Here is an 11769-nt window from a genome sequence, read left to right on the forward strand (position 1 = left end):
TCATTTCTGACAGTGTAATTATGGGCTCTGCTTGATTTGGCGCTCGGGTGCTACGGTAAAAGTTATCTTTTTGTGCTTTCTCCTCTGATTCTCGAGGTTCAACGGTTCCGTTTTTGTTGGTCTCGTTCTTCTTCTTCTTCTTCTTGCGTTTCTAGCTGTTCTCCTTTGTTTTTGTTCGCAACGGTTTTGGTAGCATACATGCATACATATGTACATACATACTACTAGAGGTTCTTTTCGATATGCGTATACCCGAATATTCGAATAATCAGTACGCCTCATTAATAACATCGCGAATGTAGAGTATGCCAATGGGAGTAATATATAGAAATAATTATAGCACAAAAGTATTTTGCGGCTCAGATTGTGCATATTACTTGTTGCTGTTATGTATATTGTGCATATACCAGTTGTTTTTATGCGAACACGATATGTTATGTTGGCTTACCCGCTTTCTACAGGGTATCGCACTCAGCGCTTAGTAAGTGTGAGCCCCACCAACTGAATATTCAGCGATGTGATCCCTTTTGACCAAGGGTCACAGACCTGATTGGCCGGATTTCAATATTCCCGCCGGAGTCCGCCGTATTCCGCACAGAAGCACTTGGAGCAGCGACACGTGCGCATTGACAGGCGACATCGAAACGAACTCGGGAGCCCTAAAACCATACCACCATGTCTATAGCGGAAGCATTTCAGGATCAGGAAATATTCGTGACGGGCGCCTCCGGTGGGTATATGCCATGCCTACGCAATCCCCAGAGATGTGAATAAATTGGAAAGTAATTGGTATTTTCGCGCAGGCTTCGTGGGCAAGGCTCTGATCGAGAAGCTGCTGCGCTCGTGTCCAAAAGTGGGCCGCATCTACGTGCTGATGCGGCCCAAAAAGGGCCAAACCATTGAGGAGCGCCTGCAGCTGCAGTGGGAAACGAGGCTGTATGAGCGGCTGCGAAGTGAGCAGCCCGATGCCCGCTCCAAACTGGTGGCCATAGCCGGGGATGTGGAGCAGCTGGGTCTGGGCATTGGCAGCGCGGATCTGGAGCGGTTGCGCAATGTCAACATTGTCTACCATTCGGCGGCCAGTGTGCGGTGCGTATATATATTATCCAGGCTAGGATCTATATTTATATATGCCCGTAATTCAATAATACACGATTCTTTAGCTTTGATGATGCCCTGAGCACGGCCATACTAATGAACACCCGTGGCACCCACGAGCTGATCAAGTTGGCCTTGCAGTGGCCCAAACTGCAGGCCTTTGTCCACGTGTCCACCACCTACTCGAATCCGAGTGTTCTGGAGGTGGAGGAGCGCGTCTATCCGCCGCTGGCCGACTGGCGGACCACCATCAAATTGGCGGAGACCTACGACGCGGAGATCCTGGACATCTTCAATCTCAAGTGAGTAGTTCTTAACTAGCTGGACACTAACATGGTATATGATATGTGTGTGTATATGCCTTACAGGTACGGTAACTTTCAGCCGAACACGTACACCTTCACCAAAAGTTTGGCCGAGCAGGTGGTCAATGAGTACAGGGATAGGCTGCCCATCTTCATCTTCCGGCCATCGATAGTGGTATCCACCATTGAGGAGCCCATGCCCGGATGGGCGGACAACTTCAATGGACCCACCGGACTCCTGGTGGCCTGCGGCGTGGGCATACTGCGATCCCAGAACTGTGATCCCAATATTGTGGCCGATTTTGTGCCCGCCGATGTTGTGGCCTGCACACTGATCACGTCGGTGTACAAGTTCATGAGTGAATCGAAATCGCGGAGCAAGGACAGCGAACTGTATGTGGTCAACTGTGCCACGGCGAATATATCACCGATCACCATGGGCGAGGTGATCGAGATCGGTAAGACGTTCATCCGCGAGAATCCCTTCGAGAAGACACTCTGGCTGCCCGGCGGCAGTATGACCACTTGTCCGGTTCTTCACTTTGTGCGGGTGAGTTTGGCCCCAAATATTAAGGGATAATATGGATTTATCATTGAGATACTTTCAGTTCTGCACCATGCACCTGCTCATGGCTGTTGTGGTGGACACTTTGCTGCGTCTGTATAATGAGAAGCCCTTGTAAGTTGCCTTCTAAGATTTGATGGGGAAGTTGAATGCATGTAACTGCCTTTTCCAGCCTGATGAAGCTGCAACGCCGCATTTTCGCCGCCTTCAGTGCCCTGCAAGTGTTTGCGATGACCGAGTGGCACTTTCAGAACAACAATTTCCGGGCACTGCACGATGTCGTTCCGGCCAACGAGCTGTGAGTGTCGTTTGGGCATAAAACATGCGTACACTTCCTATAGTTTGGCTGACCGATCTGTCCATGCATTTTAGCTCCACCTTTGGCTTCATGCAGCACGCCAATATCAACTACACGAAGTTCTTCCAGCACGGAATTCGCGGCGCCAAGGAGTTCCTCCTGAATGAGAGTCCCGACAGCAGCAGTGCCGCCCGATTCCGCATGAAGATCTTCTACGTGCTGGACTTTCTGTGCCGTGGCATCGTCTATGCCTTTCTGCTGCGCCTGATATTCCGGTTTCTAGTGAGACTGTGGTAGCGACTCTACGAAGCAAGCTATAGCACTGTGGTGCCAAGCATCAAATATACTCCGGCATTGGTTAATTCTGTTTATTGCATTTAATTGTTACGCATTCACTGGCATTTGTAGTTGCATTAAAATCAGAATTTTACACAGCTGTGTTGCTCATTGGTTAGCTTTATGTAGTATGCTAATTTCGAATGTCCCGCGCAACTGTCACTCTGTCGATGTGGCAGCACCGGCAGCACGCCACCTGCCGGCTCGAATGGCAGCGCACTGGTAGGTGGCAGCACACACGCAGGGTTGCACCGAAATTGGCAAAAAACAAAATGGAGGCGTATAATATTTTTGTTTGGCATAGAATATAAAAAAATTCGTATTCGTGTGTGCGAGCAGCGCCGTAAACAAACGCCGTAAAAGCGGGCAAACCAGAGAGTGCGAGCGGTCTAAGTCCAGCGAACGGGAACCGCACGTTGCCGCATCGTCGTAGGGGCCGCAGAAACCGGAGGAGTTCCATATTCGCCACTTCTTCCCCAAGGCGGGCAGCTTCCTCCCCCTCCCTCCCCCCTCCCCTTTTCCGGGGAACTATTGGCGCTAATTGGATTGGACTGGAAAGAGGAAGAGGCGGAGGCAGTGGAACCAGGCGCGGAAGCGGACGGGAGAGCGGGAGAGGACTAGGGCTAGGAGGCGAACCCAGAGCGGACGCCACAATGGCCACCACCCAGCAGTACTCGCTGCGGTGGAACAACTACCTGCGCCACCTCACCTACTCCCTGGACAACCATCGGCTGAACGATGACTTCGTGGACGTCAGCCTGTGCGTGGATGGACGCAGGATCAAGGCCCACAAGGTGGTGCTCTCCTCCTGCTCGTCGTACTTCAAGGAGATCTTCAAGGAGAACCCACATCCGCATCCGGTCATTATATTTAAGTTCATCAAGTTCGAGGATCTCAACTCGATTATCGAGTTCATGTACCAGGTGCGTTCCAGCTATTTTTTTATTGGTAAATATGTAGATCAAGATATACAATTCAATGCAATGACAGTATCTTGGTGTTCATATAGTTCAAAAATCGTTTCAATCGCTAATAGACTCCATGTGAAACTCGCCAATTAATTCCACTGCCGTTTCAGGGCGAAGTCAATGTGCAGCAGGAGGCGCTGCAATCGTTCCTGCAAACCGCCGAGCTGCTGGCCGTCCAAGGACTCACCGCCGAGGAGAAGGAGAAGCCGCAGATACCAGTGGCGCCGCTGATTAGCGAGCACAAGCTGATCAAGACCATACCGAGCACCATACGCGCGGTCAACGAGCAGCAGCAGCAGCAGCAGCACCAGCAGGTGTCCAATGTGGCCCAGGCGCAGACAGCCACGCAAACCATTGAAATACCCACGGCCACATTGCTGCAGGCCACCACCGCCAGCCAGGTGCAATCGCAGGTGGTCGCCGCAGCCGCAGCAGCGGCACAGCAGCTGCAGGTCCAGCAGCAACAGCAACAGCAGCAGCATCATCATGTACAAACCACCCAGATCCAGCACATCCAAGTGCAATCGGCGCCGCCCCCGCAACAGCAGCAGCAGCAGCAACAACAGCAGCAGCAACAAGCACAGCAGCAACAAACGACTCCCGTGCAGACGCAACACCTGACCATCACCAATGCGGTGGCTCTGCCGGCGGCCAGTTCGGTTAAGAAGCGAAAGATCACCTTCTCGGACGACGACGACAACATGTACACCACCGAAACCGTTGACTATGCCGTCAAGGATGAGCAGACCATAGTGAAAAGTGAGTCTGGAGAGTATGCCACTATGCTTAGACATCCTTTTAACCATACATTGTGATGTTTTAGCTGCCGAGATGACTTTCCTGCGCGGCGCCGTCAAGATGGACATACCCGATTACATTGTCGGCGAGGTGGATGACCGCCTGTCGGATGGAGCAACGCCACAAACGTCGCAGGATGCCACCACCGCAGCGGCGCAGAATGTGGCGCAATACTCCTCCGAGTACGAGATACTCACCGAGTCCGAAATGGAGGAGAAGTATCAGGCGGATGCGGACAACGCCGAAATTGCCATTGAGATGAGTGAGTTATATTTGGGCTTCTTATATATTTACGCACCATGGTTATTGAACCGATTTAACCATTCTAGCCCGATTGCTGGGCACCGCCAGCGGGACGCCGGGTGCGGGTTCCGGCCAAGTGATGGAGGATTCGGGTGGCGGCGGTGCGACGACTGGTCCCTCGACTACGGTGTCTGTGACGCCGGTCAAATCGGACAGCAAGGCCAGCGGGACAAATGGTGAGTATCAAAGCATCTGACTTGGGATTAGTTGCCAGTTTTAAGGGGCTTTTGCACTTAAAAGGTATGTTTCTATTATATAAAAGTGTTTTTAGTTTTATAAAGTGAATTGAATTGTTGCAGAAGTGAATGTACATCACATATAAGTGTATTTCGTTTATTTCATAAGCTTGTACTTTATTTATCTTTGTATCTATATGGCTTTTATATTGCCGGGGAATCGCAGCTCGCTATGCTTTTGTGTACCATATTTTGTAGTCCATTCGTTCGTTTATTTGTTAAATGTTATGTTATGTTTATTTAACTATTAGTTGTTGTGGTTTGTCGAATATGTCTCCAAGAATGTGGTGTGTTCTACCAGAAGAATTAGGGAGCGAGCAGCAATCGTGACTGTTATACTGATTGTACGTATTTTCTGTATATTTTTAGATTCGCCCAATAATAAGTGGACAGAATGTCAGTTTTGCAAAATGGTTATAACCACGGTTAATCTTTGGAGACATATTCGCACCCAACACACCCCACAACCGCCGCGCAAATGCGATCTGTGCAATAAGAATTTCAAGAACAAGTACAGCCTGCGGGAGCACATACGCATCTCGCACGAGCAGAAGGTGGCCATCAAGACGGAGAACTGATGCGTACTCATCAGCCTCGAACGCTTGCGAGCCGGATCTGCATCTGCATCTGGATCTGGATTGGGATCTGTATTGGGATCGATAGTATATAAGGATAGGGGAGAGAGATATAGTTAATTACGTCCAGCTTAGCGAGCAGCCAACCAGCCAGCCAGCCAGCCAACCAACCAACCAGCCCATTCCCTCGTGTTTCCTTCAAAGGCCCCAAAACGAAAGAGAAAAAGAAAAACTAGCCAAATTCGTCAACTTAAATGCAAAGCAGAAAGAAGTACACCCACATAGTTCTATATATAACCCCTTGATAGCCACTAAGTCGAGTCGAGTCGAGTCGAGTCACCGGAGAGTGGAGCTGGCGATCCCGTCGTTGACCAAGCCATGTCATGTGTCCACGTAATGCGTGCACGCACCACTTGTATTGTAGTCTACCATATGCTTTAGGTACTTCCTTATTATACGAGGGCAAAGATCCATTGACACACCATAATGTATATAAACACACACCCCAGAGAAGACAGGAGTTTTGGAAGATTTGAGTTTGATAGCTCAGATAGAGTGATACTATGTGCAAGAGAAGAGAACACGCGGATTCAATTTGATTGTAGAATATTAATGTTATCACTTGGATCACTTGATTTTTAGCTCCCAGCAAACTCATATGTATTTCCCAAAACTCTGATATTATTCAGTTTTGTATATAGAGCTAGGCGACTTAACCTACTTTAAGATAACCCCTAGAGAGAGAGAATTCTGTGGCAGCGACAGCGGAGATTCCCTGCCTAGTTTGAGTTGATTCCCTGGAGAAGCTCCGCACTTTGCTCACAAACAGAGAGGATGAGAATATGAGAAAATACCCCTTGTGTACAAATTTAAATACGATTTAACCCAAATTACCCAGCGCGCTTTTGACCATCTGTGTTCAGCATTAAAGCGTTGGCAGTTGATTGTAAATTAGCTAAATTAGTTCTAGTTTAGTTTAAGACACCCCTTCAATGCGATCGGACCTAGTTTAGTTATTTGGTATAACTTAGTTGAGTAGCAGCCCACACGAGCCAAGTGAAAACGGAAGTCATAGCGCGTACGCTAGGATTAGTTGAAAGTATTTTCCCAAACGAAAAATGAGAAAAGCGGAGGAAGAAAACAAAAAACAAAACAAAAAAGAAATCGGAACCTGTAGAAATCCTCTCCAAGACAAAAACTCAAAAGCCCATACATACTAAAGATAATCTAGTTAAATGGAACAACTCATACGTATTACTTATCGATCTATGTATACACATATAGTTAATGTTATATCTATATCTATACGTGCCCAGTGCCCGAAATTGACTCCGTTCCAACCGCCGGCCCTAATCCTCCAGCAGAATCACCCACCAAGCCACTAGTTTCACCCAATTTTGCCTCGAATCTCGCCGAATTGAGAATTTATCAACGAAACAGTGGGGATTAGGGCCGAAAGTGGAATCTTCGGGTCAGTTGGGGCGGCTGGACAGTAGATGGTCCGGATGGATAACTGGATGGATAGCGATTCCAATTCCAATCCCAAAACACACTAAGTCTAAGCCATGTGTACGTAGATTGATTTTACCACACGTCAACGAAATGGAACTAAATTAATCAATTTAATGCGTTTTGCTAGAAACCGAAAGAAGACAGAGATAGCTGCTGAGACGGCGAGAAAGAGAGGGAGAGAAAATAAAAGAATTCATGTAAACCACTTCAATTGCAATCCACTTCTTACTGGGCGCGGATGAAGCCATCTTTCTGCAGCGAACTCATTGAAACCCAATCTCTTTCTCTCTTCCTTCTTGCAGCCACCTTGAAGACGGAAGCTGTGACGGATTCCGTGACCAGAGCGCCAGAAGCATCCGAGAGTGGACGGAGTGCATCAGGGGCACCTGCGGCAACAGCGGCACCTGCGGGCAGCGATGAGGAGAACGTCCAGGACACCAGCCTCGCACCGCTGAGCTGCAGCTTCTGCAGCAGGCATCTGAAGTCGGTGAACGCACTGCGGCGACATATCGCGTCCAGGCACTCGGAGATCCAGGGCAAGGAGCACGAGTGCTTCATCTGCATGAAGAGCTTCAAGACCAAGTGGTCCCTGTCCACCCACAACTCCCGCTTCCATCGCGAAATGGGCTGCTCCACCAAGGGATTCACCAAGATCGAGTACACCGATCACTGAGCACTATTTAATCAACTGTCTGCACATGACCGCCTCTCCATGACTGTGTACCATTTGGAACCATCGAGCTGCTGGGAGTTCAGTGCGACCATCTTGAAGGAAGCACCTTGGCTAGCGGGGATTGTTATGCTCATCGGTTACCTGTTGCAAAGCTACTTAAGTGCTCTCATTTGGCCTTTCTTTTGTATTGCCCACAAGGAACTACTCATCTAGGCGAATATTTCTGTAAATACTAGAGATTCCATTCCAAATAAAACTCCATTGCTATGGTATGTAAACTGAAATGCTTTTAATGGCTTAACTACTACTTCCACTCATGTTAGGGTATCCAGAGAGGATTTTTCGAGGGTGTAAATCAGAAGGCGAACAACGAAGTGGGAGGAGGACCCAACCTACAGGCTCTCCAAGCCGGGCAGCGGGAACTTCCTGCTGAACTGGACAACATTATTGCGCAGCGCGTCCACCTGGCCCTTGAGCTCCACATTCTCCGCCAGCGTCTTGTGGTAGTCGGCCAGCTTGGGGCTGCTGGTCTGCTTGGCGGCCTGGGCGCCCAACTTGAGGGCAGCATCGATGAAGGCCACCACCTGCTCGATGTCCTGATCGACGAGGCCGCGCGTGGTGAGGGCAGGTGTGCCCAGACGGATGCCCGACGGATTCATGGCGGACTTGTCGCCGGGCACGGTGTTCTTGTTGCACGCGATGCCCACCTCCTCGAGTATGTACTCCGCCTTGGCGCCGGTCAGGCCAGCCTTGCGCACATCCACCAGCACCAAATGGACATCGGTGCCGCCGGTGGCCACCTGATAGCCGCGCGAGATGAGGCCATCGCACAGGACCTTGGCATTCTTGAGCACCTGCTCCTGGTACGACTTGAATTCGGGACTCTTGGCCTGCCTGAAGGCCGTGGCAATGCCAGCGATGGCATTGTTGTGCGGACCACCCTGAAGTGTTGGGAACACCGCCTGATTGATGCGCTCCTCCAGGTCGTACAGTACCTTGTCGCCATTCGCCTTGGTGCTGCGCACGCCCTTGCGGAAGAAGATGACGCCGGCGCGCGGTCCGCGCAGCGTCTTGTGCGTGGTGGTGGTCACAATGTCGGCCCACTCGAACGGTGATGGTATCAGGCCGGCGGCCACAATGCCCGCCACATGGGCCATGTCGGCCATCAGGTAGGCGCCCACATCGTCGCATATCTGACGGAAACGGGCGTAGTCCAGCAGCCGGGAGTAGCACGAGATGCCGGCAATGATGATTTGCGGGCGGAAGTTCTTGGCCGCCTCCGCCAACTTGTCGTAATCGATGATGCCCGTCTCCGGGTTCACTTTGTACGGCATGCTCTCGAAGAATATCGATGTGGCCGAGATTTTCTTGGTGGGCGTGAAGAAGCCGTGCGTCAAGTGGCCGCCATCGGGCAGATCCAGGCCCATGATGCGATCGTGGGGACGGCAGACGCCCGTGTAGACAGCCAGATTGCCCGGCGATCCGGAGTACGGCTGCACATTTACGCCCCACTTCGCCTCGTCCAGGTTGAAGAGCTCGCGTCCGCGTTTCTGGGCCAGCAGCTCTATGCGATCGATGTACTCGTTGCCGCCGTAGTACCTGCAATAGGATCACCCGGATCACCAATGGTTCATATGGCATAAAACTTAGTCGTATGCGCATCTAATCGAATCATTTAGAGATCCATCTGCGACGTCTTCTGGCAGCGCCGAAAAGGAATCTTTCAATAATGTGACCCACCTCTTGCCGGGATATCCCTCGGAGTACTTGTTGGTCAGGCAGGAGCTCAAGCTCTCGAGCACCGCGACCGAGGTGAAGTTCTCACTGGCGATCATCTCGAGACCCTCGCGCTGGCGCTCCTTCTCCTTCTGGATCAGATCGGCCAGCTCCGGATCGCCCACCGCCAGCGGGGTTTGCAGTAGTTTCTGATTGGCCATGTTCTGTTTGGATGGCAGTAATCGGCAATAATAATATAATAGTAATTATGTAGTCTGTATGTGGAGTGGTTTGCAATGCGATGCGCTCGCCAAGACGATCGTTGGATTTGTGCGGTGCGTGGAAAATGGACGGCTGCCTGGTCAGCTTTCGAAAATATTTATGTTCGCGCCGTGGGTTGCGAAAAATCACAAACAAATACGGGTTCAATGGGTTCAAATAGCATTGGAAAAGTTCCGATGATAAGCTGGCGAGCGAAGATTAGGCACGGATGCACCATGGCAACCACTCGATAGGCCTGCCAAATCCCCGATTAGATTGCCCACATACCCAGGCAGCCACTGAGTTGGGTGTCATAACTCGAAACGCGTTCGAAAACGCGACCCCCCATGGATGGGAGTCCATCTATTTGCGATCCTCCTATCGCTTCACTTGCAGGCGTATCATTATCAGCCGTCTGGGTCACCAGTTCAAGTCGCCGAACGATAGGGACACTGCCCCCGTTGGAGCTGTTGCACTTGGACGTGGGGATGGAGATTATAACCAACTTAGATGGCGGAAAGTGGGCCGTGTTTTGAAGCACCACGTTTAACAAATTTAGTTGTTCAGGGCTCTCTCTAAATCCCTGCCAGAATCTGCAAATCCCGCTCCTATTCTCACCACAGAAACCATAGATACGTTGCTGAAACTTAAAACAGGTAATTCCCCCTAAATTAAGCGCTAATTGCTCGCCACAAGTCAAGTGCAAAATGCGGAATATCTACATAAACATAAGCAAGTGCTACATATGTACATATATGCCTGCGCGAATTCGAAATTTGATGCACTGCTCATTGCCAGATTTATTGTTTAAACAAGTGCGCACGAGAATAGCCAGAATAATTCTGGATAGGGCCAAAGCAAACAGTCTAGAAATTCGAGTAGGCCTGAAAACGAGTTTAAGGCGAATTAGTTAGCGAATGCGAGTCGACAGATTCAAATTGCCAAGCCGAGGCTGCAGATACACTATCTCTGCACACAACACATACACTAAACTACAGGATCCCCATTCCACTAGCTGCTTGCGCCCACTCGATGAGCCGACAGTGGAGTACTTTCCGCTGATCGCAAGGGTGGCAGCAGGAACACATGGTTGTGTGGAAGCGAAGCACATGGCGTGCCAAAAACTTCAATGCGAGGGCGAAACAAGCGAAGCACTCACTTAACGAGCCGCGATCACTGCGAGAAATGGGGGGCAGCGGGGCGGGTACGCGTCGCAAAGGCTCAATTGGTTTTAATGCGCCTATGTGTGCTCTGCTGTGCAGGATGGACTCACCTTCAAAGTGCTCTGCTTGGAGTCCGAAAATCGTCTGATCGCCGGTAGAAAGAATGTCTGGAAATGGCGATGGCGATGGTGAGTTAAAGCTTCGCGCAGCTTTCCACCTTCGAAGTTAACCGGGTTGCCAACTTTGGTGTTCAGGTCCCGGCTAAGGCAGAGCCGAAGCTTTTGGGGCAGTGTAGTGCGCGCCAGCTGCATGTCTCTGTAACTGGAATGGGAAATGCGCTGGAAACTAGCCCAATTTTGTGCGTTTATTGGGTGCCACGGTAGTACTCACTTGGCTGCGTTCGGTTGGGAACTGCCGCCGAATTGGGAAGAGTCGCCGGCGCTGGAAGAGTCAGTCGCCTGCACTGATAAGCGATAACGATAGGCCGTGTGACCTCTGGCCCCCTGACCGGCGACCACTGAGCACGGTGATAAGGCCGCCCAAGGGTGCTATCTCTTGGCCAGCATCCAAAATATTCGACTCCGAAAATACGATGTGCAAACACGCGTTGCGTTGGTAAACAACGTTTGCCAACATTTATCAGCTGTTTGTGTGGCTGGATCGCTGGACTTAGGAGCTTTCGGCGCCGTCTGGCAGCGCTGGCGGTGGCAACTTATTCAAAATTGTAGAAATGTTATGATATTTCTTTGTGGTAATAACTCGAATGCTAACTTCTCTTGTTAGCATAGGCAATTTATCAAAAAGTTGGGCGCTTCACAAAATCGCCTTAAATGTACACTAGCATAGAAACGTTGCAAGATTTCAAAGTTCCCGCCAACAATTTCAACATGTTGCCAACCGTTTCGGAGCGCGCAACATCTCTCACCGGCAAAATCTCTCACTGGCAACATATCTCACCGGCA

General features: G+C 50.3%; 3 protein-coding genes across 5 annotated transcripts; 2 read left to right on the top strand and 1 right to left on the bottom strand.

Annotated features, from left to right (window-relative positions):
- The first annotated feature begins 461 nt into the window (after nt 1-461).
- Nucleotides 462-2696, top strand: LOC6551196 (putative fatty acyl-CoA reductase CG5065). Its single transcript, XM_001976994.3, has 7 exons — nt 462-730; nt 804-1089; nt 1164-1400; nt 1467-1953; nt 2012-2082; nt 2141-2266; nt 2341-2696. The coding sequence occupies exons 1-7, from the start codon at nt 676-678 to the stop codon at nt 2561-2563; spliced, it is 1485 nt and encodes a 494-aa protein (XP_001977030.1). The 5' UTR covers nt 462-675; the 3' UTR covers nt 2564-2696.
- Nucleotides 2697-2814: 118 nt separating this feature from the next.
- LOC6551046 (modifier of mdg4) lies at nt 2815-7951 on the top strand. Of its 2 annotated transcripts, none has more exons than XM_001976995.3 (5): nt 2815-3525; nt 3681-4329; nt 4394-4630; nt 4698-4847; nt 7297-7951. In XM_001976995.3, the coding sequence occupies exons 1-5, from the start codon at nt 3256-3258 to the stop codon at nt 7665-7667; spliced, it is 1677 nt and encodes a 558-aa protein (XP_001977031.3). In that variant the 5' UTR covers nt 2815-3255; the 3' UTR covers nt 7668-7951. The 2 variants fall into 2 exon arrangements, with proteins under 2 accessions (XP_001977031.3, XP_026838728.1); XM_026982927.1 differs by lacking the exon at nt 7297-7951 and adding an exon at nt 5277-6624.
- LOC6551048 (serine hydroxymethyltransferase, cytosolic) lies at nt 7933-11454 on the bottom strand. 2 transcript variants are annotated; one of them, XM_026982928.1, is made up of 4 exons: nt 11198-11454; nt 10918-11128; nt 9408-9607; nt 7933-9266 (listed from the first exon to the last, which is right to left on the bottom strand). In XM_026982928.1, exons 2-4 carry the CDS (start codon nt 11116-11118, stop codon nt 8060-8062), a joined length of 1608 nt encoding a protein of 535 aa, XP_026838729.1. In that variant the 5' UTR covers nt 11119-11128; nt 11198-11454; the 3' UTR covers nt 7933-8059. The 2 variants fall into 2 exon arrangements, with proteins under 2 accessions (XP_026838729.1, XP_001977033.1); XM_001976997.3 differs by having other exon boundaries at nt 10918-11454.
- Between the last annotated feature and the right edge of the window lie 315 nt (nt 11455-11769).

Source organism: Drosophila erecta, unplaced genomic scaffold (genome assembly GCF_003286155.1).
Source record: "Drosophila erecta strain 14021-0224.00,06,07 unplaced genomic scaffold, DereRS2 tig00000279-arrow-arrow-pilon, whole genome shotgun sequence".
Taxonomy (NCBI): domain Eukaryota; kingdom Metazoa; phylum Arthropoda; class Insecta; order Diptera; family Drosophilidae; genus Drosophila; species Drosophila erecta.